This window comes from Contarinia nasturtii, unplaced genomic scaffold (assembly GCF_009176525.2).
Source record: "Contarinia nasturtii isolate CC-2019 unplaced genomic scaffold, AAFC_CNas_1.1 Cnas_scaffold_129, whole genome shotgun sequence".
Lineage (NCBI taxonomy): Eukaryota > Metazoa > Arthropoda > Insecta > Diptera > Cecidomyiidae > Contarinia > Contarinia nasturtii.
Genome location: NW_022197486.1, coordinates 6,864,921 through 6,892,650, shown reverse-complemented (window position 1 = coordinate 6,892,650; position 27,730 = coordinate 6,864,921). Strand labels below are relative to the sequence as shown.

At 33.5% G+C, this 27,730-nt stretch overlaps 3 protein-coding genes across 8 annotated transcripts in view; 1 reads left to right on the top strand and 2 right to left on the bottom strand.

Moving 5' to 3' along the window:
• LOC116340082 (eukaryotic translation initiation factor 4 gamma 3) overlaps positions 1-627 on the bottom strand; it is a 40,629-nt gene extending 40,002 nt beyond the window's left edge. Inside the window, exon 1 of one of the 3 annotated variants that reach the window (XM_031766310.1) lies at positions 476-627. The gene's annotated coding sequence lies outside the window, so the exon portion shown is untranslated. The remainder of the gene's footprint in view (positions 1-475) is intronic. The other 2 variants (XM_031766319.1, XM_031766329.1) reach the window with 2 other exon arrangements.
• A 2,349-nt stretch (positions 628-2,976) lies between these two features.
• LOC116343258 (zinc finger FYVE domain-containing protein 9) lies at positions 2,977-10,814 on the bottom strand. Of its 2 annotated transcripts, none has more exons than XM_031771233.1 (15): positions 9,882-10,814; positions 9,396-9,682; positions 7,625-9,287; positions 6,875-6,940; positions 6,447-6,740; positions 6,047-6,377; positions 5,682-5,975; positions 5,427-5,588; positions 5,167-5,365; positions 4,806-5,012; positions 4,331-4,509; positions 3,998-4,244; positions 3,796-3,916; positions 3,505-3,622; positions 2,977-3,434 (listed from the first exon to the last, which is right to left on the bottom strand). In XM_031771233.1, the coding sequence occupies exons 2-15, from the start codon at positions 9,674-9,676 to the stop codon at positions 3,232-3,234; spliced, it is 4,365 nt and encodes a 1,454-aa protein (XP_031627093.1). In that variant the 5' UTR covers positions 9,677-9,682; positions 9,882-10,814; the 3' UTR covers positions 2,977-3,231. The 2 variants fall into 2 exon arrangements, with proteins under 2 accessions (XP_031627093.1, XP_031627102.1); XM_031771242.1 differs by having other exon boundaries at positions 6,875-6,934.
• Positions 10,815-14,803: 3,989 nt separating this feature from the next.
• Positions 14,804-21,404, top strand: LOC116341641 (homeobox protein 5). Of its 3 annotated transcripts, none has more exons than XM_031768842.1 (19): positions 14,804-15,903; positions 16,028-16,294; positions 16,380-16,505; positions 16,602-16,779; positions 16,868-17,118; positions 17,211-17,550; positions 17,630-18,146; positions 18,220-18,771; positions 18,840-18,905; positions 18,990-19,185; positions 19,259-19,449; positions 19,543-19,687; positions 19,814-19,932; positions 20,024-20,326; positions 20,395-20,560; positions 20,649-20,727; positions 20,819-20,964; positions 21,036-21,146; positions 21,220-21,404. In XM_031768842.1, exons 1-19 carry the CDS (start codon positions 15,819-15,821, stop codon positions 21,315-21,317), a joined length of 3,936 nt encoding a protein of 1,311 aa, XP_031624702.1. In that variant the 5' UTR covers positions 14,804-15,818; the 3' UTR covers positions 21,318-21,404. The 3 variants fall into 3 exon arrangements, with proteins under 3 accessions (XP_031624702.1, XP_031624683.1, XP_031624691.1); XM_031768823.1 differs by having other exon boundaries at positions 17,627-18,146; XM_031768831.1 differs by having other exon boundaries at positions 14,805-15,903; positions 17,627-18,146; positions 20,398-20,560.
• Positions 21,405-27,730: the final 6,326 nt, after the last annotated feature.

Here is a 27,730-nt window from a genome sequence, read left to right as displayed (position 1 = left end):
ATTTTACTCTTTGTGGTGTGTAAAATGGGAATGGATGATCGCTTTTCAGTGCTTCGAAGAGAGTGTCGTTTTTTATCATTTGCACGTGTGTTTCTTTCGTCAATGAGTTCCATGTTTCGTTGAGATGTTTTTTCCTTTTATTTCTTTAATTCAATCAGTTGACATTTCACAAGAGGAACATCATTCTTTTTTTTTGTGTCGATTTTGGTTCGTTTGTAATTTTTATTCAATTTTACATCATCATGAACATTGATGACCGTCATTCAAATCTGTCGATTTGATAATTAACATTTTTTTTATTATAGTTCACCGTTTACACGTTGCTCGCGATACGAACGTATAAATGTATTGTTCATACGTCAATACAAACTGACATGAACGGATTCGAGGAAAAAATATATATTTTTTACAATAAATCAATACAGACAGCAAAAAGAAAGGAAAAAATAGATAATTTTTGGTTTATTTAATTTACTTGATTAAAATCATTCACCAACCAAATTGCACTAAAACACGTATTATTTATTTCTCTCGCGATTCGAAAGACGAATTTATATTTTTTTTAATAATATATAGTCTTGGTTTTTCCAACTGGATTTCTTTTTCTCTTGTTTTTTTTTCGAGTGAAATGATATTATTGTCACTTCTAAGTCTATTTTTATGTCGTTGGACAATTAACAATCGAGAATTAATAAAAAAAAAACACTTTTTTTAAATATATATATATTTTATATATACTACAAAAAAATATAAAAAATTTCGTGTTAGCAGTTTAAACGCGTAGCGCGTGTACAGTCACTGTACTAACCTCTAGTTAACTTTTTTATGTTTGATTTGACAACATTCAGGAATTGGTTTTGTGAACTGTGTGGCAACCACATTCACAAAAATCACTCTAGCTCCCTCTCTCCGTAGCTTTGTCTCTGTTTTTCCTTTTCGTTTCATTCGCACTCTCTCTCACTCTTGTGCTCCCGCTCCTTCTCTTTCCATGTTCTCAACGAACGGCAAAATAGTTGAGAGTCACTGCTATGTGCGCGCCGTTTGCTCGCTCGCTCAATCATTCGTTCGTTTATTCACCGTGTATAATAATTTGTTCACATTGTATTTGTGGAGCAGCAATACACTAACGAATTTAGTGATCTTTATTTCATTTATATGACATTTTCAATGTATTTTAATATGCCACCAAGCACGACTTTCGCACACACAATTTCATATATATCATATATATTCATATATGGCATTTTGCTTGATCACACGGAATGTGTACTTGTATCGATACACATTTCGTTTTTTTTTTTCATCTCGCGTTTAAGGCGGGAGCATGTAACGAAATTAAAAATATATATAAGATATGTGCGTGTAATTGTTTCATAGCGAACAAGACAGAGAGGAGATAAAAACTAAATATTATTCAATGAAAAAGATAGTAAGAACGACCCCGAATGAGAGAAAAGGAATTCAATGAGATGAATAATCTGAATGTCAGCACCGATATCGTAGCTGTAAAGCATTTGTATCGAAATTGACTATACAACGAACGACACGTGCGCCATTCCTTTTATTTTGAAATTCGGTTTGACAATTCACCAGCACCGATCAACTTGTTACAATCATAAACGTCAAACTGATCATATTACTTGATGTGAAACGAATGAATGATTTCCTTAAGCATTCAGGATATATTCTTAAACAGTCGAGAACACTAAACAAAATTAAGTGTTTGGTTTTTTTGGCATTCGGTGGCACTTAAAAAACTAGATGCTTTTTATCTTCTTTCTAAGTGATCTTCGGTTAAATCATCATCTTGAAAAAAAAAGTTGAAGAGATTTTATGCTGAATGGATACAAACGGTCGTTTGAACTTGATAGATTCAAATGGTTTAAAATAAGACTTGTTATTGAAACCTAGTTAGTTCCCGCTGCACTCATAATTTTTCAAATGGCACACCTGAATACAAGAAAGAGTGTTTCTTACAAGAAAAGGGTCCGCACAATGCTTTAAAATACCTCATAATATTACCTTATCCGATTTGTGAAAGAGCAAAGTGAACAAAATAATATTGGAAACGTCATGAGTCTGCTTACCACAGTGTTTCACATCAAGGCCTGAAAAGATAGTTCTGATGGCATATTTCTTATGAATTTATTCAAAATGAGAATAGCAAAGGAATTTTTGTTTATTTTCAAATAAATTTTATTTTGTATTTATTAAATTTGAATAAAATTTTTCCTCCCAACAAAATAGTAGAATTGTAACAGCAATGTATGAAATCAACGTTATGACAACGTATACATTTTTTCTATCATTTGTTTTTAATTTAAGGTCATTAATTGTGTTTAAAACGTACAACAGAACAAAAAAAAATATTCTCAATATGTTTTCATGCGCATATTATTATTATAATTATTTCGTTTTGCTCATAAAATCTTCAATTCTCATCTGGTTTGGGTGTCATAGGTTTTCGGGTGTTTGTTTAGTAAGGCAAATTCTGTTCAATTAATCGAGCTCCAACTAATGTTCATTTCAAATTTTTCTCTTTTTTTTATTTTATTTAACATTTTACAGATCATACCATATATATATATATATATATTTGACCATCAATGAAAATTTGGACAACAATTCCGTCGATAATGCAGTTGATGTAGTAAAAAAATCGTTTATCGACAAAATTGGTGTTGAAAAAATTAGTTAAATTTTTGTTTCTGTTAACGGGGAACATAATTACTTAAATCACAAAACCACCTAATACATTTGTATAAAGGCCGAAAACGAATGATTTGGAATGGTAACACAAATGTTTTGTTTTTTATTTTTCCCCTCTCGTTTGAATCCATTCCATATGAGTTTGAGCTATACAATATTGTATTGTAACGATCCTGAAAATATTCCTGATTCTCGGAGATCTTTTTCTCCGCCCATTCTCTCTTCGTTCAATTCATTTTCTAGAAATTCGTGACACTTTTCTATAGATTTTTTTTTCAGTAAATTTTCTATCACAGGTAATCATTTGTTAAGATTGTTCATATGTTTTTTTTTGTTTGTTTTGTTTATCATTATGGCGTGTGCAGTTTATCCACGCAATCAATCGATTTTTCTTTTTCGTTTTGAAAATACGGTCCAGTTGTTGTTGTCAAGTGCAAATCAGAGAAACGATTGTTATACTGAGCAAACATTGGGCCGGTTGGTTGGTTCCTTGATTAGCATAATTTGTATATATGTTTGTTTTTATACATCCATGATGTGAAATATTAATTCTAAGCTAATTGTTTGATCCAATTGTAAATTGGTCGCCTGTCGATGTAGTGTTGGTATTAGTTCATTGTCCAAAGCATTCATGTATAATGGTGCCAATTTGTCATAGTGTGAGCCAGCCTCATAGCACACCTGATCTTGATCAAATGTTGCTCGAATTGCCAACTTTGTCATACCTAAGGGGAGAACCACAAAAGAAAATAATCGAAAAATAATCGTAAAACAATCAATTTAACTTTGTCATACCATTTGTGGCCAACAAGTCCAAGAACGAAACCAATGCCATTGATGCACTTCGAGCTATTTGCTCGGACAATTTGCTCATATCTATTGGATCTCTGCCATGTGCCGATTCATCATCAGACTGAAATGAAATTGATTGTTTTAATTCATTTGAATAAACGGAGGACTGTTATTGGCACCGAAAAAGTGAGTAATGACGTATTCATAATAACCTATAACAGCTCTATGAAAAATGATTCGATTTATTCGGAGATGAAACGATAATCTCTAAATAACGAAATATTGGTGGCTTACCTTCAAAATGAAAACTTCTGTCCATCGAATGATATGATTGGAATTGGCAAAATCTAATCCATGATGAACTCTTATACTTGGTATTCCATCCATAGGTTTTTTATCAATTGGGGAAATTACACTGAAATATTCATGTTCCAAAATGAATAGATTTTTGTTATTTATTTGAATCCGAATCGGTTTAAACAAAAAAATCACTCACCCAACATTAAAATCAGTATCATTATCAACCCATTGAATGCAAACAAGTTCAGTTTGTGATTCATCGCCGTCAATGGGACCGCAAACAATGTCAATGTCTTTCATTGTTTTCAGTGCTTGTTGAATAGCTGCCATTTTCTTTGGAAGAATTTGCACCATAAGGCCATCTTCAACAATGCTACATTTTCCAGATAGGCCAGATGTGGTTTTTAAAGCTCCATTCAGCACAAGAAAACTGGCACCAGTCACTGACATTATGATATAAGATTGATTTTTATTTTTAAATCGTTCTTAAACTTATTGTTATTGAAAATAGATATGTTGCATTGGTTACCTTTTCTTGGTTTACCCTGTATGTTAATGGCTTGCGTTGAATAGGCATGTGTTTCAGCACAACCGGATTCTGTGTTTTGAACACACACCAAATGACCGTCTGCCAATTCGGAAAAATTTGCAGCCAGTGCAAAAATGTGATCGCTTGAATTGTTCAATGCTTTCATCACTTGATCGTATCTAAAGTGACCAGAAATAAATTGCAATTATATAGGAGTTTTGATAAAATTGACCAAACATTTTTAGAGAATATACAGAAAATGCCAATGTGGGGACATTGCTTAAATTTGAAATTTGGTAGTTGTGACTATTTTCTGTGACGTTATTTTGATGGGTCTCGTAATGATGTCATGTCACAGGGTACCGTGGGTACTGGTTGTTGATTATGCGTCAACAATATTTTTGCTACAGCAACTATGGTTTCTTTTACATGTGAATAAAAATACATATATGAAAATATAGGATAAATATCGTACCGATTTCGCGGAATGAGCACGTTTGTTCGACGATCTTCCATGTGAATGTACATACCACGAATGGTTGGTATTGTATATGAATATGTTCGAAAATCGGCCAAAAAGTTGATGATTGTTTGTGCAATTTCAGCATAAACCGAATTTCGACCGCGTACCGAAACATGAGGCGATGGATAATAGCGATGTAATGCTCCAAGACGTAACATTCTTGTTTGTATTATAAATAGATGAAAATAAAGTTCATTTAATAAATTGTCGTTTTGGTTTGGAACAAAAAGGGTAAGTGTAATCCAGTTTTATTTGGATTTTTCACTTTTTTCTATAAAGAATAAGGAATACATGAATATTGAAGCGAACTTACAAACGCAATGGAAATATTTTTGCCCATGGCACCTCCCATCGATGTATTAGAATTCCAATCAAATATGGATTTTCCGGTATTATTATATTTTGCATACATTGAAATGTGGTTCGAATAAATAGAAAGCCGCCATGTTCCTTTGATCCCAAGAATGGCGTGGTACTTGCCATCGAAAAGCTTAAATCCGTTACTGCTTGACCTATATCATTTAATGAATTAAAGCTCATCAAAAATCAATGAAAAAAAGAAATTCAATTCACCTTTATCGGCATCCCTGTAGATTTCATTCAAATGGATAAAAATGTCCTTGGGCAATTCATTCGATGTATCCAATTCAAGTAAAATAACAATTTCATCTTGGCCAACCAAATGCATTCCTTGCGTTGTGAAATTAATCACAGCCTTATTTATACAACACGTTACTAGAAAAATGAAAATTGAAAACAGAGTTAAAACTTTTCCACATTCCTGCAGGAGCAACATTTGAAATAACATTTTAACATTTGTGAACTTACATTTAACTATTTTGACTAAAACATAGAAATTTCGTTGTAACATAAATTTAAGCTGTTGATTTTGTAGACGTTCAATAAGTTGTTCGTTATTGGTTACATCGGCATATTTGAATTCAGTTCGTGTCGAAACGCAAATCGGTGGCAATTTATTATCGCTTGCACCGCCATTCGCTGGTATCGATGGTGGAATATATGAATTTGTTTTCGGATCAATCGACGGCAATTTTAAATTGGTGTTCGTCTTTGATTTCGATGTTTGTTTCATTTCGGGTAGTGATGGTGATGATAGTTCGCCTAAGGAAGCATACATTTTTTTCTATGTCAAATGTCTGTACAAATAAAGTTGATTTTTAAGGGGAACATACCATTTCTACCGTTTGGGCGTGTATCCCAACTATTATCTAAATCGGTTAAATCACAGCCGGGCCGAATGCCATCGCTGAACATTACATTTTTCTCTTTGCGTTGTGATTTTGATGGAACACCTTCACGCTTCAATACCCCGACCGGCACCATTACGGAAATTGGTGCAGCTGCCGACCCTTGATTCACTTGTTGATGTGGTGGAATAACTGAACAATATTCCATTGGATTATTTGGATTTGGTGAACGCGCCATTGGCGATGGCATATCACCATACGGTGAATTAACCATTGCAGCTGAATCAACACCAGCGGATTGCGGATCGCCTAAATTCTGCAACACACACAATTTTTCTTTTCATATTTAAGTTGTTCATTTTTGATTTGCATTTTTATTACTTACCCGATTCGGATCCCTGTTTTGATTCAATAATATATCACATTGTATACAAATTCGAGCTTCAACATCACCAAGATACTCTAGTTTTGCTTTCAATGAACAGCACGCCGAACAGAGCACCAAACCGCAAGCACGACAATGATGGCGACGTTTTATGAATGAAAACTTTTGATTGCACTGCATACAAAATACGGTCATATTGTCTGGCACCCAATATGGTGCCATTTTACCAATTTGATTCATGGAAATGTTTGCTACATTCGTAAGATTCGATGAAATTGATTGTTCTGCATAGTTCTATGAAATGTCGAGCAAAATGAATTAATTTTTTATTTTGTTGTACATAAGTATTCTCCTTTTCTTTAAATTGAATGAAATCGTTTGAATATTTAAATTTCAAGTTAAAAATTTAATTTCACAGATACTCTTACCTCACTCACATTCGACTCATTTGCTGACTCACTGTCCATATTTGATTGACTGTTTTCCAGCTGATTATGACGAAGAAGAAATGAAAATGATTTTAAAAAAAAAAACAAATTATGTTTAAGATTTAAGAATAGCATGAAAATTATTAACTCTAACGAGAAACTTGGACATACAAATTGAATGAGTTTTAATGTTTCAGTACTTTGTGTGGTCACTGAAAAAGCGCACGCCCACAAAATGTCAAAGAATTTCGGTTTTGCTTTTTTTAAACTTTGGACCATGTGATTCAGTAAATTTAAGCATACCTTTGAACCAAATAAACAAATCAGTTATCTTTTATGAGGTAGTTTTCCAGAATGTGGTGAACATCGGTCACAGATACGTACTTTGAATTTTTGTCGTTTTCATACAAATTGATTTTCTAGTATGTTTATATAATTCAGTGACTGTTCCTCTGGGCGACGAGATATGGTAAGGAGCAAAAATGTGGATTGAGAGAGTGCTGCGAAGTCATTTGAGCCAAAAAAAAAATTTTTTGTGATAGAAACAGCTTTTTGAATAAAAAATGGGCCCATCGTCACTCAGCGCTCTCAATCACCACCAAATTTGCCTTTTCGCCGCCCACCTCAGAGAAATAGTCCCGAATATATTCCACATCAAGAATATATGAATATTTAAATTATCTAATAGTTTTTTTTACTATTTCCCTTGGTCTTGTTAACCACACATAAAAAAGTATTTTGGTTACTTACAATCATTTGATTATTATCGTTGATAATATTGGAATCATCTGATGAAATGGACGACGATAAAAACTGTCCGAATGCGGCAGGTGTGCTGCCGGCATTACCGTCATTCGTGTAATTCATTGCCGAACCAGATGGATCTTGTGGTTGTTGTCGTTGCGATTGTTCGATCAATGTTGAATTACAATTTTGTAAATTTAATGAATTTGGTCGTTTTGCAATGCCAGCCGCTTGTTGATCCAATTCACATTCCGAGCATTTTGTATGATTTTCTAAATCCGATGAAAATTCATGTTCTTTACAATTCACATTCAATTCATTATCATTTTCATTTGGTGGATTGGTTTGCATATCAATTTCAAGGTCGTTGATTGGTTCAACATTTAAAACCGAATTAATACTTTGGCCCGATTCAATTGGTTGATCCGAATGTATAACATTTGGTATTTGTTCATTGCTTGATGTGGTTGCATTTACTTCGCCAAATTCAACGGTTGATGCTTGTGAAAAACTGTCCGCATTGCGATCATCTTTGGTGGCAATTTGATTGATTATTTCATGTGCTTGATTTATGTCGGCAATGTTTTCAATCATTTGTTCACCATCGTAACCAACGTCATTTGCATATGGTTCAATATCATCGGATTTTAGGGAATTAATGGCACTTTTAACCGTATCATTTTTCGATTTGATTAAAATTGGATTTGGATCTTCTAAATCTTCAAGCTCTTGCAAATAACTCTCCAATTCAGTATCAGATACATCATCCATCGTTGCAGCCGTTTCAAATGTAATTGGTTTTATAAAACGATCATCGGACAATGATACCGTTTCTGGTCGATTATTCTTTTCCAATGTTTGATTTTTATTATCAAAAACGGTTGCATTTTTTACTTGTTCTGCGGCACATTGATCGACTTCAGGCATTGCTGCATTATCATTGCTTTGTAACTCGTTTGCTAACAATTCACTAGATTCATCATGCGCATCGGGCAGTGCTGTATCCGTTTCATGTGATGGTGTTATTTCCAATGATATTGATGTTGGTGGCACAACCGATGACAATTCCGTTCGTATTTCCATCGAATCAGCCGCTGTATCGACCGTATTTCCATCATCAATTTCAACACTCGTTTTTTCATCGTATACATCACTATTCGAATCGTCCGATTCACTTGACATTGAATCATCATCTTCATTCTCCTCATCGTCATTGGAATCGTCATCATCATCATCGTCGTCGTCGTCATTGTTGTGATTTGAACTCGTCGTGAGATTTTGGATATTTTTGCTACCTTCGTACAGTGATGTTGGTATAATTTGATCGGAAACTGAAGCTGGTACAAATTGATTGGATTGTTTTAACACAGGTAATATCGGGGCATTCATCTCTGGTTCATATGCTGCTGATGTTGTTACATTATTTGGATATGCTGGATTTTCAAAATTTGGCGTTGAAAAATCTGGCTCAAATCCACGACTATTTAATACGGTCGATTCATCAAAATATGAATGATTACCACTTGATTCATTGTTGACATTTTTGATAAATTTTGACGAATTGGAAGTTACAAATGTCTCTTTTGATGACGACAAATTCATATTATGCGGCTCATTTTCTTCAACAATTTTTACCGCTTCAATTCCGGCATTCATATATTCACTTAAACTGAATGGAAACAAAAATTTAGAAAGTTCATCAAGTCATTTGTGGTCGCTTGTAAAATGGTAAAAATGAATGGTTGTGAAAATATCTAGCTGATTAGAAATGGTTTACCTGTTAAAAACATTGGAAACTTTAACAAAATTGGTTTTTGTGATTCGTGGTGGTGCAGCCGCCATTGTCGAACTGGTTGTCGTTGCGACCACGGATGGTGGTGGTCCGCTTGTTGTTTGTCCATATTTATATGATGAATACAAATCCGGTTGCTGTTGTTGCTGTTTGCCCGTTGAATTGTCATTGTTTGTTGACGATTTATTCAGCTTTGAATGCTGTTCTTCGTTGAGTTCAAGATCATCCAAAACCTTATTGATATCAACGATATCCATTTTTTTCATTCGTTGCTGTAAATGATAGTTAATGCAAAAAAAAAACGTAAATATAATCCGGTATTGAAACGTGATAACCGTATCTAAAGTGACACATTCAGCAACAGCAAAACTCATTAAGAGAATTGAAGATTTTTCTGGCAATTTGAATTATGCATTTCACATTTTACTATATTTTACTAAATAAATATTGTAATTATTCGGAATGACTCACCTAAAGACGTGCATAAGCAAATTCAATAAAATAGTGGTGTGCGGCGTTAAGGTTTTTTCTCCGTATTTTTGGTGGAGAAAACAACAAAAAAAAAAAACAATTTTTTTTGTTCCTGTTGCAGTGTGAAACGTTATTCTTCTTTTATTTCTTTCTTATTTTGTTACACTTCGACAGCACAGAATCACAATTTCATTATATTATGAATCATTTATTGTCTAATTATAAGCGAAAATCATATGAGAATACATGTTCATTTTTATTTCTACACAAATTGTTCTCTCATATATACATAATATGTCTTTATGTCGTTATTTGTCAACAAAAAGCAGCAGCAGCAATGAGGTTATTTGCACATTCCCCATCCACATATAAAGATAATATAATTTGATTTGCAAACTCTTGTGACACAAACGACGAAGAAAAAAAAAACACACAACAACAGAAAACTCGTTCGGTATACCAAATTTAATATGTACACTTGTTTCATGCAATATGAACACCAAATCATACACGATAAATTGCGCCGATATTCAATTTATTCTGGTCAATTAGTTTTCCAAATCAGCAATTCCAAATTGACTAATTTCTTTGTTTGGATTTCCTGTTGTTTACTTGGCCTCTGTATTTGTGTCAGTCAAAAGTAAAGTTTGCACTACTTCTCTCAATGGATTTAAAATCCGCGTTACACTATGTTATGTTGTTTCTTTTTATTATCACTTTATTATCGAAATTATAATAGAAACTTGAAGCGTTACTCTTTTTATTTGGTTCACTATTTTTCTTTTCTTATTTCTGCGACACTTTTACACTCATCAGATGCGATAAGTTTCACCAAAACAGATCACATTCAATGAAATTGCATTCTTCGTTTTATTTGACCAAAATGAACAAAAAAAAACAAAAAAATGAGAAGTTTAAAGGAAAATACTACTAATGTGTGTATTTGAAATGTCAAAAGTATATATGTATATATTTCGTTTTTTTTATTTTGCTCTTTCGTGCTCTATGACTTAACATCTATATCACATAAATCTCATACACTTGCACATTGGCACAACTGAATAGACAAATACAACTTAGGGTGCGTCCTCAATGTTGTTGTCATGTTCGTCGAAACGGTTCCCAAATTGAAAATTTATGATTTATTGAAAATGAGTGTTTTGATTTTTGGTTTTCCATCAATTGCATTTCACTAGGTGAATTACAATGATTTTCAGGTGATAAGATATGTTAAGAAAGTGTACATTTTTATTATCAAAGTAGAAAATCAATTTTCTTCTTTCATAATTCAATTAAAAAGCATTCTATCCGATTTTTACCATTTTTTTTTTAATTTTTTGGATTGGATTAAAACGGGGAACATACTAGATCCACTTTAAGACCAAATTCAAACTCCCAATTTTTTCTTAAATATATTTTGGTGGCATTGTTATATGTTGGTGCGTAGTACTTAGTTTGGAAGTTTGAAATGATGGAAAATGACAACAAATTTGTATTTGCCAATGCATTAGTAGAGAATGCCTTTGTTGAACACAATCATTGGTGCACAGAAACTCGAACTTGAACAGTTGCAATTATTTTTGTAAAAGATGGAGAATCAAAACCAGAGACTAAATATACAAAATATGAGTAGAGCGGAGATTGATCTTTATGTGAAAGATAGATTTGTTGCAACGAACGGAATTGCTTTGAGAAAGATTCACAAAAAAATTGTCGCGTTGGAAAAAGAAGGGCAAAAGTCGAAAGAAGAAATAAAAAATTTGAAAGAAGAAATAAAAAATTTTAAGGAAGAAATAAAAGATTTGAAAGAAAAAAATGTTGAACAAGATGTCGAAATAAAGCAGCTCACAGATAAATTTAAAAAAGTGTCCCAAATTTTCGGTCGGGTCACTTGCGAAAATTGTAAGAAACCGTCTGAAATTTATAAAGTGCTGTACAAATGCAAATGTAAAAACAAGTAAGTGTTTGATAAAACAATATGGACAAACACTTTCACATAAATTTTTATATATAACATATATTCTTTAATCAGATTTTTTAAACAACTTGTTTCTTCAATCGATACTTTTCTTTTCAGAGATACGAGAAAAATTAAAATTCCAATTGGTCAAGAGGCACGCGACTTCATCCGTGGTTTAAGATAACGGTCACAGAGCACGCTATCCACACAAGCATCGCCATATCTACAGGGTATTCATCGAGCCGTATTTTGGTGCGAAAAAAACAACGAAAATTAAGTACAAAATAATGAAAATGAATCGAAACTCTCACGTCTGATAGGGATTAATTTTTTTAACATAAAATATAGAGAATTACAAACATGGTTTTTTCATTTAATAAAATCAACAAAAATTAAGTACAAAATAATGAAAATGAAACGAAACTCTCATGTCTGATAGGGATTAATTTTTTTAAAATAAAATATAGAGAATTGCAAATATGTTTTTTTCATTTAAAAAAATCAACATCTCTCTCTGAAATATATGTTGAGTGCCTTTAAACATTCGTAGTATGTAGTTTAAAATGATTCATTTTACAGCGAAACAACAACCAATACAAATGCGAAAATGTTTGAAATATACTTGAATTTAGCTGGCGAATTCATCGCGAATAAAATAAATAACACATACACATATAATGGGGCGACAGAGCGAATGTTCGCCCTCGACTATATTTTATGAATGTTCAACTTTCCATTGAAATGATTGGTAATGACGTTTCAAATTGTCTGCATGTACATGTGTGAATGTGCGGTTTGCGCAAGTATGCGTGTCTGTGTGTATTACTGCTGCTTCTGCTGCTGTCCATGCAAACAGACTGAACCGACCGAATAAAAGTATACACATAGAAAGAAGTCAGGCGAAGCGAAATCTAGGTAGAAAAAAAAATAATAACGCCAATTGCATATGGCTGACATTTCACTTTGATACCCGCGATTCACCAAAAAAGAATTGATTACGTGAAAAAAATAACAACAGTTTTTAGTTCATTTTACAATCATATACTGAAACCGATTTAGTTAATTCTTAGGCACGCATTTATAATTTTTGTTCCCCTTCAATTAGCTGTTCGTCAAGTGCACCAAATTGCAAATATATATCTATATATATACGTATAATAAAAATCAAAATTAACAAAACCAAGTAATAATAAAGAGAGAGAGAGAGTGAGAGAGAGAGAGAGAGAGAGAGCGAAGAAATAATATTGAATTGAAATACAAGAAAGATTTTCTGCAGTTTAACTCATCATATCCAACCAATCAACTAGCCAATACTATTATCGACACAATCGACGAACTCAATCCAAGTGGAAGCGATTTTGCCAAGCAAGAGACGAATTTGAGTCTACAATCCATTCATCAAGTAAATCACTTTCATTTCCAATTTAATTATCATATAAAATAAAGTTAAGCTATTTTCTTCACATTGAATTCCGAAAACGATTCAAATTGCACGGATTAAAATGAAAATTATGTGTTTATTGCGATTGAGAAGAGTGTAATGTCAATCCTCAATTTGGAAAAGAAAATAACAGAAAAAAAAAAATAATTTCAATGAATATACAAAATTATCCAAGAAGATTATCTAAATAAAGACGCATTGAGAAATTTGGCTTAATTTTGCTGTCAACGTAAAAAGTGACATCGACTTTCATGAATTAATTTTAAGCCATCGTTTTTTTCATATTGTGCTAATGCTACCATTGTTATTTCAGCACAAATAATGGTCAAAGTAACAAAAATGGCTTTTCCTCGAGCATCTGACCGTATTTTAAATAAAAAATAGCTCTTTAATTTTTGTCAATAAAGCAAAACGAATTCATTGTTGAAAAGACGGAGAGAGAGAGAAAAAAAAACGATAAAAATGTCATGTTGTCATGTTTTCCGTGCTGATTGTGTACGTGTGTGTGATTTTTCATTCGTTTGAACGAAAAAAATTTATGTGCACATTTAAATAGTTGACAAACTGATGTCAAACCCGCAAGATTTTCATGTATAAGTGTACGTCGAATATCTTCAATTAACACGAAAATAATTTGACTCTCAATACCCGAGAGATCAATTTACAAAAAATCCTAGTTTTCCCAAGTACTTTTCTCTCACTTTTTCATTTCAACTGGATGTACGCATATAATCGTAAAACCTTCACGGTTCTATAGTATAGTATCTATAGTACCTACCGCATACATGTTGATGTTCACTGTATTAAACCAATTGCACCAGTTCAAAGGAATGTGCCTTTGTTATGCATCGCGCACATTCACAAGCGAAATCTGGACCTAAAACACGATTTTTCGAATGTGCTTTTTGTATTTTTATTTTTTTTATATCCAAAAAAAAAAAGAAATACGCACACATAACATATTTGCTCAAATCTATTTGATGGTTTATCACTTTATCATCTGATGACATGAATAAAATACAATTTTAATCGATGTTTGACAATTCGAAGGGTTTAAATAGAAGAATTTTCGTTTGTTTTGTTTTTAAAGTTAAGCTAAATTGGAGAATGTACTAATGTTCGTTTCATTTTTCAGTTAAAACCGCAACAAAAGCACGCATCCAAAACAAGAACTCACCACCAATGCGCACATCCACCAAAAGTAACATCTACATAAATATTTCGATTTTCCAGCAACCAATACCAAGTAAAAACGTCAGTCAATAAATCAACTTAAAAAAATTTAAAAAAAACTCTCACACACACACCAACTCAACAATTGCACATCAAAATAAACTCATCGAAAATAAGCAGAAAAAAAAATTTGCAACCCAGTAAACAAATATCGTGAACTAGTTTTTAAACAAACGAAAAACTTTGCATATAAAATTCAGACTAAAAAAACAATATTTAACTTTTAACAGAAAAAGAAACAAAAATTGCTAGCAAGAATAAACAAAAAATAACATTTAAATTTATTTAAAAAAAATATTGAATCAAACATATACCAATTTAAAAATAAAATTTACGTCTGACTGTGATAATAATTGAAAACAAAAAAAGGAGAAATTTAACGCAAATGGTTGAAGTATAGTTTTACTTAAATAATAACAACAAAAATAATAAAAAATAAAATAGAACAACAAAATAAGTCAAGAGTGTAAGAGAGAAAGAGAGTGAGAGAAGGAGAGATACAAAAAAAAAACAAGAAAAAATAACACGTACCGAAAGTTCAGGAGTAGGTAATTATGTAAATAACGCATAGACACTAGTAATAGAATTTAATTTAAAAAAAAAGGAACACTTGAAACAAAAGCAAAAGAAAAAAATAGAAAGAGAAAAAAACCGAATTTCGAAACAAGTACTACTAGAATTTGCATAAGTTTGCATGGACATTTTCTATTTTGTTTTGTGTGATAAAAAAGACTGTTATCATCGTCTGAGCACGATATTCTTTCAGTCGTAAAGTGTGTTTAAATTTTATTTCATCGGAATTGTTGCTGCATAGTCGTTGACACAGTGGTGGTGCATTTCATTTGAATTCGATTTAAAAAAAAAAATCACGACTATCGTACTTAGTTATACTACGTACCTCATCTATCTGAAAATCCACGTGAACATCGCGATAAATATATACATACATACGCATAGCGCATAAGGAATAAATTTAGTAGAGAAAAAAAATCGCCATTTTCAACGACAAATGCTCTAAACTCTGTTTGCAATAAAAAGAAAGAAGATAACAATTCGAAATCAAAACTCAATTGACAGTATTTAAAGCGAAAATCAATTTCGATTGAACAAATAAAAGAACAACAAAATTTAAATAACAATAAAAAAAAATACCGCGCCCCGAAACCACTCATCATCGCGTTTCTGAATAAATTTTGTGTGGCAAATTCAATTCGTGTAAATTTTATGTGTTTCGACCTGACAGCGAATCACGCCGAATCGAAACAATCAAGAATTTAATTGAACTGCCATTGTTTAGTTGATAATGGCAAATAGCGCCACCGGAAGCCAAAATAATTTGTCGAATTCGAAGGAAAAACTATACCCGAGTCATTCGGATAACGAAAACGGTGAGTGATTTTGTGGATGTTGTCTACATTTTTGCTTAGATTTTTGCTATATCCGTAAAAAATTTGGACTAATTCACAATTTTTTCATCTTTTTTCTTCTATTGTGACACCATTACCAATTTAGATGACGATCATAAATCGGAACACTCAAACGACCCAAAATCAGTTCAGGATGCTGAATCTTATATGAGATACGCGACATTGATTGAAGAATATTCACATCTGAACACTAAAGACATTTTGATTTTTCGTGGCGGTAAAGACTCGTCCAAGCCCGAAATCATACGCTATCCTCGCGAATTTTTGCTCGATTTAAGAGATTCCGAACTCTCAAAGCGTAAACCAGAACAACTTGGTCGCGCCTGGGTTCGCATTGGTGTATCAAACGAAGGTGCGTGTATATTTCATTTAAAATTATACCATTTTTATTTTACCACAAAATAACGATTGATTCCAATTGAAATGTGCGTGTATAGATCGAGAAAATCGTGGTAGAGATGATAACGAGTGTACTTCAAACTATTCATCAAATACTTCCTTGACAAATACAACGTCTTCGTCGTATTTATTGCCATCATTTGCATGTAAACGTCGCACTCCAGGTAGGGAACGGCCAACAAATCGAAATATTTCAGATAAAAATAGTAATATTTGATTCGAATGTTTAATGTTCATAATTTCTCTGAATTAAAAAAAAGGCACATCGCAATCGTCTAGCACTGAAATTAAACGAAGCAGTGCATTAACGCCCAAGAAAGAAGACCCATCAGCTGCACTTGCTGCCCGACGTAGTATATCGAATAGTAGAAACTCGAACGGTGCCGAAGATGAAGATCAACGGTCTGGCGATCGATCCATGTTCATGCGTCGTCAAACGTAAGATTTATTCGGTGTTTCTCTCCCTCTCTCTCTCTCTATCCTTCTCTCATGAATTAATGTGATTTCATTTTCAATTGAAATGCAGTGAGTATAGAAATGCAAATGAGAGTCGTCGAATCGGTAGCGGACGAATTCCATTGCGAGACTCATGGGACGATCCAAAATACAGTCGACCAAATGATTTTCCATCAAAATCAACTGGTGGTGATCAGTCTTCGTCTCCAACAAATTCTGCATCGGCATCGGCATCGGCATCGTCATCGACAGCCACACCAACAACTACAACAGCAGCAACTAAAACTGAACCCAGCAAAACAAATGACACTACATCAAATGGTACATTTCCAATTTACTTCATTATTTATTATTGAATTAAAAACAAGAGATTTTAATAATTTTTCTGTTCTTTTTTGCTGCCGAATGTGTAGATTTCAATCTGCGTCCAGGCGGTGGCCTTTTGGGCTTGCGAGATCGTCAACGTGAAAATGAACAACAGCAATCGCAATCATCGATCGTAACACAGCCGCATGCACATTTATCACGAACAATTTTGGGCAATAATAGCATTTTGGACAAAGATAGTCGTAATGATTTCCGTGAGCGCAGCGTTCTTGACGATCGATATGACCGCAATGATCGACTTGATCGAAATGATAGATTGGATCGTATGGAGAGAATGGATCGCAATAGAAATGATGACCGTGGCGATAGAAATGATCGTAACGATCGTGGTGATCGTCGATTCAATCGTGATCGAGATTTTGGACGGTAAGAAAACAATATCATCAACACAAGAATTATTTTTGGAATGTAATTATTTATTTTTTTTACTTCAAATTTCAAGTAGATACAACGATGATGTGATGCCGCGTAATTCAATGTCGCGATACAACCATAGCGATCGAATGAATTCATTTTCGCAGTACAATTTTAGTAGCAATGATAATCGTGGTCGTCGTCAGTATAATGATCGAAATGCTGAAGAGCCAGAATGGTTTAGCGGTGGTCCAACCTCACAAAATGACACAATCGAGTTGCGTGGCTTTGAAGAGTACCCGGCACGAAATGAATCGCCAACATCACGTAACAGTGTCGATGCAGATGAGGAGAAAGCAACGCCAGATTATGATAGCGATGCTGAAAAACCGAATAAAGAAAATGACAAATCAAACGATAATAATAATAATGATAAGGGGAGCAACGACGAAAGTGGTGGTCATCGTGAGGCAAACAATGAAAAATCAAATGACTATGAACCAGAAGATATTGAAGTGGCCAACGCCGAACCGAAACAGAACAAAAAAGATGATAATTTTAATATTGAAGACTTTTTGAAGGTTGAAAATATTACAGATTTCTTAACGGTATGTTGTTGTGTTTGCAATTCATTTTTTTTCGATTTTTCGTACGATTATTATTGTTGTTATTCAATTACAGGGTGATGATGATGCATTCATTGAGGCTAGCTCAGGTGAATCAAGATTTAGCCGATGGTTCCGATCCAGTGCTGAAGAAACAAAACCAAATCAAACATCAGCACCTGAAAAAATGCCACCCGAGCCAAGTCATAATGTGAACGGTGAAACGCATCCGTTTGTGCATTTTGAAATGTTGCGAGGAAATGAAGGTGAAACAAATGCACCACCACAAAATAGTTTTCTCGAATTTTTGCAACGCGGAAAATTTTCGGCAAATATGCAAAAAGGTCCACCAGTGCCACTACCATCACTCGGAATGCCAATGCCACCACATCAGATGATGGAAAATAATAATATGCAACAAAATGATTTTCAACAACAATCACAACAACCACCACAAATGGCACATCAACCAATGATGACCAATCATGGACCACTTAGCGTCGAAGAATTGGAGGCTCGACTCCGTCAATCTGGCCCATCAAATAGCAATTCATCAAATAATATACCAAACGATGTGTCGACGATGAAAAATTCACAACAACAAGATATGATTGCATTTAAAAAACTGGTGAGCACGTCAATACACTTAAAATCCACTAAAAAACCATTGATAATATTGCTATCATTTCATTTCAGTTACAACAAATCAGCGGAGATCAACAGCAACCATCTCCACCACTACAGCAACCACATCAACAACCGGTAAATAATTAAACAGTTTATTTTTGATAAAAACTTACTCGAACGCACCTAACTAACATTATGGATACATTTGCTTGATTTCAGAAAATGTTTCCATTTGGACCGGTTCCACCACCACAGGCACAAAATCAACAACCACGTCAATTAATTCCGCATCCAGAAACTGTTAAGAAAATGCTTTTGGGCGGCAGTATACCGTCAGCTTTACAAGCTCCGCTTGTCTCTCCGCAACAACGTATGGAGATTTTAAAACGGCCAGAGACTCAAGTTTTAATTCAAAGTAATTTAATCATTAAAATACCAAACATGAACAAAGCAGATATGTAGAAAATGTAATATATTATTCGTTTCAGGATTAAGCAATGGTGACCTGAATCAAGGATTTTTGATACAGCAGTTGAATAATCCGCAAGTGAATCTACGTGACCGTGAAATATTGTTCGAAGTTTTGAGCCATTTCAATTCAGGCGGTAATGGTGTTGCCACTGCACAACAGTTACCACCCGAAAGTAATATGCCATCACATCCAGTTTTGCCAGGCAATGTAAGTACCTATTACGTTCGCTGTAATGAGAATAATTATTTTTTTAAGTGTGCGATTTATTGATTTTTCCATATCGGCTATATTTTTTTTTAGTTGGCAGTTCCAAATGCGAATATACCGCCAAATATGCAAACGCCAAACAATGCAGCTCTTTCGCCAGACATGCTGCGTCAATTGTATTTGCAAGCAGCTGTCACTGGATCGAAGCAACAATTGCGAATTTCACCATTACCAAATGGTATTCCTGAGAAGCAAATCACTTAAAAATTACTTATTAATTATTATTGATTGTTTTTCGATTATTTTCCGATTACTTATCGATTATTTTAAATTTTATTCTTTTCTTTTGTGATTCTCCCCTTAGGTATTCCACAACGCATTCCTTCACCACGTGAGCTTCAATTCCACACGCAATCGATCATGCAAAATGCTCTGATCAAAAAGAAACTTGAAGAGCAACGGGAAAACTTCCGAAAACGTCAGGTATGCACATATATTTTGTTTTTTTTTTTTTTCTTTTGCTTCGTGAATTTTCTTGACACACACACACACATCAAAACTTGTTTCAATACAGGAGCAACAACAACAACAACAGCAACCACACATAAATCAATCGAATCTCGCAAGCAATAGCAATGGCATTCTTGAAAATATGCACGAAAGCTCAATGAATAATCAGCAAATGAATCGTGGTGTTTCACCAAATTCGAGTGCTGCCCTGAAACAAATGAGCCAAAATCAGCATACATCGTCACCAACTCCTACGCTTGCATTTACTCCAACATCTGTATTACGTAAAATGACTGCCGAAAAAGACATGGATAATTCAGCAAATTTGTCCAATGCAGCCAACATCAATAATAAAGACATCAATAAGGTAAACAATGGCGAATATTTTTTCTTTCTATTTGATAATATTTGTGTTTTAACCGTATCTTTATAAAGCAGCAACAGCAACACAATATGTTCCGCATGCAACAGAATGTGCCCATTCAAGGGATGCAAGGTTTGCAAATGCAGGGCATTCAAGCAATGCCAGATGTAAGCATGCAAAGATTGCTACAAAAATTACCAATAAATAACCAGCAGCAACTTCTCGCCCAACAAAAAGGTACGTAAACATTTTAATTGAAAGTTAATCGATATCGGAACGCAGTGAATAATAATTGTTCGTTTTATCTTTTAAACACCGTTTCAAGGTCGTCCAATTGTTAAAGGCAACGGAATATCAAATCAATTTCCAACAAATGAATATCCACAAGCGTTTTTGATGGGAGCGTAAGTACTTTGGAGAATTCAAATCCCACAAAATCTCATTACAAATTTCTTGGAAAATCAATTTGGTTTTATGAATCATTTTCTTTAATAGAAATAGTAATAGCACCAGACCACCGCAATTCAATCTCGAACAACAGAGACAACAGCAATTCCAACAGTTTCAGCAAGCTCAACAAGCGCAACAGTTTCATCATATGATGCAACAACATCAACAAATGATGGGCGGACCACCGATGAGTAAGTATTAACACTTTTTTACTTTCCTGCCGCAAAAATGTTGTAAACAATACTGTAATTTGTTTCTACAGTGGTTCATAATGAGGTGCAACAACAACAACAACGAAGCAATGGAGATGGAACACTCTCGCCTACTAGCAATCAACTGGCTCGATGGTTTTCACCAGAACTTTTAGCTCAAGGTATTGTACATCTACTTTATTTATAATAAGTCATTTTTAATCATTTTCATATTTACTTCTGTGTAAATCATAGCCTCTGCCGGTAAGCTACCATCCTTGGATGCAACACAAGCTCTCAGTTTGGAGGAATTCGAACGGAACATGCATTCATCCACAACCGTGAACAATTAAAACACAAATCAGAAACAAAAGAGAAGAACAAGAATGAAACAAAAAAATAAATGAATAAAAATAAAATACGTGAAGAAAAATAAATACATCAAGAAAAGTCATGAATTGAAAAAGAAATCATGCTAACAATTAAAAAAATAGTAATAAAACCTAATTGAAACCAACACATTTGAATTGTTTGAACTTCTTTATTTGAGAAATTGTTTTCAACTCTTTACACACACATATACATATATGTGCTACGCACGTCTTCAATCATTGCACGAATACATGGTCGAGCTGAATATAAGATGGTTTCAACTCGATCGAAATCGAAAAGCAAAAGGGTAATGCGAAAAAACTCAAATGACAACCTAAACATGCCAAAAACTAAAAGGAAAACAAAATAATGTGGCATCCACTATTTTCACATTGAACTTTTGTAAGTATATACAGTGTACAAAGACAGTACAGAGTACACGTTTCAGGGTTTTCAACGTGTTACTCGGTTAAAGCAAATGAAAATCATTCCAAAACAGCTGTTAGGAAGGGTAGATTCATTTTTTGAACAAATAAAATTCGTTTAACATGAAAAAAAGATGAATTTCGAACAAAAAATTAGTAATTATTTAAAAAATATTTTTAACAAAATAGAAGGAAAAAATATATTGGCTAAATCGACAACTAAGCCACTCCTGGATGCACGAATTCAGTGCGATAAGGATTTGTTATGCACAAATTATGCACAACAAACTGGTAAGGGAATTTTTCAGATTTTTTGGCCATAGAAAAATGGTACAGATTTCAACAAGAAACTCGAAAGTGAGTTGCTGGAGAGTGAGAGCTCTGAATTTGTTCTCAATCAAAATGAATAGTCACCTTTATGCCCAGCGAGAAGCAGGGGGCATAAGTAGCACAAATCATTTCTACCACCACGTATATTTGGATTCATTTCACGCAAATCAATGAGAAATAACGAATATTTGCCTTCGATAAAACTTTTTCGTCTCAACGAGATACACATAGCTAGAAATAATTATTATAATGACATTTGTTAATTATTTTTTATTGTTCAAATTTCTTTGTAGTCTCAGATATGAAAAAAAAACCCGTGAGGTCAACAATTTCTTAATCACACAATCTCAAGGTTCGTAAAACTCATCGCAAAGAACACAATTTCCTAAGACTAAGATCTTTAACATGTAATCATGAAGCGAGATTCAATAACATATTCATTTGCTGGCAAATGGTGAGATGTAAAGAACAGTCAAGGTAAAATTTTAAACGAAATTATCGAAGTCATATTAAATGGAACTTAACATATGTCTAGATTTATGAGTACTTAAAATAAAATTGGGGAAAAGCGTGCCACACACATTCCGAGAAAAGCTTACGGAAGCTGTATAAACCAAGTATTTGTTTAATACGAATTTTCTTTTGCTAATTACATTGACATCACTTGATAAGGGCCAAACATTGGTTTTTTCGAACTCATATACATGTATAAGCCGATTTCAATTGTAATTTTTATTATTACTGTTATTTTTTTCTCTTGAAATTGACTATTGTTCTTGAAATCAATCATATCAAAAGAAATCACAAGAATGCATGTGATGAAAAATGTAAAGCTTTGAATTCTGAATAGTATTTTGTTATCTTTAAATTTATTTAAATAATGGCTTTCCAGGGTGATTGGAAATTGACATTTGATGATAATTATTTTGTTTCCAACCTATTTCCAACCTATATTCTATTTTGAAAACAAGGACCTCTTTTTGCTCAAAAAGTTTTTCAAATGGGAAAAAAAGTTTTCTCCTCACAAAAAGGATCTCATTTCCTAGGATCCATCACCCATGTTTTAGAAAATTCGCAAACAGCTTTCGGTGTTTCATTTTAATAGAATCCTTTCCGATTTAAGAAAAAACGTCTTGCTTACATGTTTCATATACAGCAAACGCAAACAGCAGTTTGCGCGAATGACGAAACCATCCCAGTATGACGGAAAGAGGATGCGATATATACACAGTTCCAAACCGTAATCTAGTAGGCTTTCTGTTGTCATTGATGTATGAGCCATAGATTTAGAAAAAAACATAGAACTTTGAAAATCGGGTCACCTGTATTTAAGTAATGGTCCATTGAACAAAACAACAACTAGGTTTCAGCTTTTGGACTAATTCGTTCAAAAAATCTGGAATTTTGAAAATATTATATGGAATATATTTAAAAGTCATTGCGTATGAGGCAATTGTCATTGAGGCTTGAAACGTTTTCACTTGACATAACCAGGGTATATGCATATCGTCTTAAAGGTCTTGAAGAAAGATATCGAATGGCGTCAAATAAAAATTTAAAATTCGAATTTTTAGTTCCAAAATCCGTCAAAGAATCAAAATATCAAACACAAATCGGTCAATTTCTCAAAACTGGCATGAAAATCTGCCCTATTTTTCTTCCAAGTTTAAGCTAAAATTTGCTGCCTACACATAACCGAAAATTGGCCTTCTTCAATTATGAGTAATAAATTGTGACATTTAGAGTGGAAAATAACCGAAAAATTCAAATTTTCGTCGAATTTTAAAATTATTTAAATTCATACGTCGGAATTTTTCACATGTTCGGAATTTTTGAAGTTCTTTTATTATTATTCTTTATTTGAAGTGTTTTTTCAAGTCCCTCTAGATATTATATATGTAATCGTCATTTGAAACGATTTTGGATTCGTTTAAAAATCTTGAAATGAATATTCATAGCGAGAATGAGTTTTAGACAAAGAGAAAACGATAAACATTTGAATTCTTATAAGAGTTATTTTCTTTTGTGGGATTGATAATCCAGCTTGTTTTGATTATGTTTCATTTATGGTCACACAAAAGTCCTTAAAAATATTTAGCGGTTTATTAGCCTTATCAAAAGTGTTGATTTAATCTAGTTTATCGCCCCAGGTTAAGAGAGAAAAATCAATTACCGTGAATCAAATTCAATATTAACGGCTCATAAATTGAATCAACATTCGAAAAGAAATTCGTCAAAAAGTATGAAATTTGATAAAAAATATCATTATCGGCTTTTTTTACATTAATTATCTACATCATGGTTGATGGCAAACTGATTTTATTTGATTTGGAAAATTGATTTTTTTTTTTATAATATGCTAAATTCATTCCAGTAGTACAATTCGATTCAGTAATTTGATTTATTTAATTTCAACTTGGCATACAGTGTATGTGGCTGGTGAATATTAAAAATCATGTAGCAGATGATAGATTTATTGCGATTATATCATTTGATGCATGAAAAGCGATTAAAACAATGAATCACAATAGAATTGTTCAAGTTAAATCACTTATTCCATTGATTTTCTGTGTTTGCAATCGAATGAATGAGGAATACACACGTATACACACACATCAATACCAAAATTTTATGCACTATGATTCTTTTCTTCGAATTATGTAATATGAAAATATCATATTGGCCCCCCTCAAATTGACACATTTATACGTTAGTTAATGATACAATGTGTGTTCGTTTCATTTGTACGAGTATATTGCAATAAGTCAAATGTCGTCAGTAAATCAAATCGAGCGCATATTGCACACGCCGACCATATAATAATTTATCAACAGGGACCAAGAAAAAATAAACCCACACGTTAATGGTCAACATTCCATATTCCAATAGAGCGCGAGTCAATCATTTTCATTGGCATTGTTGAATTGTGATTGAATAAAATTGAGTAATCTTATTATTGTTTTTCGCCCGATGTTGTAAGCACCATTTATTAGCATTGTAGAATTACAAATTTAGTGCAGGCAAAAAAAACCAACACTCCAACTTTTTTTCTCTGTCTCGGACCGAGACTCTCGGTCATAGAGTTAATAAAGTAGTTGTTTCAATAGCGATTTGCGTGCACAAATATGTGCATGATGCAATACGGAGTAAGGTCTACAACTCTACATACAAGCCATTAAATTGAATGATATTGGTATATCATGATTTTTTATTGATTGGATAAAAATCACAACACGAGCGCGCAGTAAAAAAAATCATGACAGAAGAAAAAGAAAAAGCATACACACACGATCGGAACGAACGCTCAGGGAATTTCGATGGAAAATTAACATATGTAGCGTAACACGATGATGACACCTATTCGGCTAAGTTTAGTAGTTTATGCTACTATTCGTACCCTGAAACATATATATATCATACATACGGAAAAGATCATTTAACTTTTAAACGGTGTTAGATACTGCACAACAACAATAACGACAAAAAAACAACAAAAAAATGGGCGTTAGATACTACACTGCATTGGCAGGTCATTAAATAAAGGCGACGATGCGAATAATATTTGTTTTATGATCAAATTAACTGTATGTGTGTGTATGTACTATGTTTGCCGTTTATTTTTGCCAAAAAAAAGAGAACTGAATGGATGGAATAAAATCGAGCACACAAATGAAGAGAAAGAAGCATGAGTAAGGAACGATGATGATGACACACAATGCAAGGGGAACTGCCAAGAGAGAGAAAGAGACTCAATTATGAGAAGGGTGCACACTGAATGAATGCCTATTGAATTATTCAATTTGTTAGAAGTCTCTCTCTCTGTTTTTTTTTTCTTCTTCCTTTCGTCACATATTATTGTGTGGCAAATTCCTCGCTCGTTTTTTTTTTCGACAACCCATTGTGCTAAAGATTTCGATTTTTTTTTATTGTATGTTTTTAGCATTTTAAAAGGTTAAAAAATATCATCGCAGTCATTGTAATTGACATAACACATGCCCAAAATAACATAACTCATTGCACTTTACACCACGTTTTATATCCACCTCGCACCGTCTCTCACTCCCTATGTCTAGTCAAATTCATCATTTTAAGTGCGGGTTTGTTCAGTTTAGAATAATGTATCATAATTCATTTTACATGTGTCAAAAGATCAACAAACATGAATTTCCATGCACGAATAACTCGAGTCAAATTGTTTTCGATTCATAGGCTTCTCTTTCTCTCTCTCTCACTCTCCATGTTTTTTTTTCCTTCAATTTTACAAGGCTTTTTTTGCTCAAATTAAATTTTACATATTTCGCCATTGTTGTGCGTGAAAATTGGGAATATTCAGAGTTTCTAAACTTTCTTCTAAATCTTTGAAAGATTTTTCCACGAAAAATACAAAAGAGGAAAAAGGCCAAGGTAAAAACAGCCAAATGTATCTTAAGCTGCTAACTGAAAAGCATATGTCTGGAAATTTGAAGGAAATCCCAATTGAAGTGATTCAATGAAAAACCGGAATCGAAGGTTACTGTAAATGAATATACCTTCGTAATATGTGATTGGTGACTAAACAACTAATCGTTTCGTGAACTGAATAAAAATTTTACGGTGTTTCAAGTGATGAATTAAAACATTTCATCGAAGTAAGTAAGCTTAGGAAAAGTCTCTGCCACAATTTCATAGAGTGGTATTCCAAGTATTTATATTTATCGAAGTACAATTACTGTGGGCGATAAACAGCAATACGTGTGAGAGGAAATTGAACGAAGAGCGAAAAAAAAAGAGAAACAGAAATGAAAGAGAGAAAATGTTAAGCTCTTGGTCGGACACTGTTTGTGAAAATTTACAAATAAAAACTAAACCAAAGAAACCACTGGCTTTTCTTTCACTATTTAACCTAATTTAAATTATGCGCATGTAATTATTTTGCATTTGTTTGTTTGACTCATTCGTTTGCATAGTGAAAATTGATTTTGTATGTGTGTGTGTGTGTTTGTCTGTGCGCTTCGAGAATGTTTTCCGGTTTTGATATACACAACATGGTTGTATTTTTTTCATGTTTTTTAATGCCTCGTCGATTGTTTACTTTATGTTTCATCGTGGTTTATGCGAGATTTTCCGCCTGGTGTGCACATAAATATGCTGTCAGTTGATTGGCTAACTTCAATAATTTGCAACACACAAATATTGGTTCAAATGCATGGCTGTAAATGTATTTGCCATGCATTTACTGTTCCGAACGGTGGGGAGGCGTTCCCGATTATGCGCAATAGCAAACATTTATATAGTGATACCCGCCCTCAATTTCGATTACATTCGACAATTGACTTTGTGTATCGCGCGTACAATGCATCGTTGTTATCATCGTCGACACATGTAATTACTATATCATTTCAAATACCAATGAGTACAGACGAACGACTGTTGCACACCCACATGCATACATTTCTTTGGCCTATTCGCCCCTCATTCACTGTAGCAATGTCATTGGCGACTCAAACACACATTCCCACAAAACGATTGTGTACAGGTTAGCGGTTTGCATTTTTCGCGTGCCATACACATACACCAGCGTGTACATACACGTACAAATCGAGAGAAAGAAGAAAAAAACTACCCAATTTTCTTGGCACGCGATCACTCTTATTCACTCT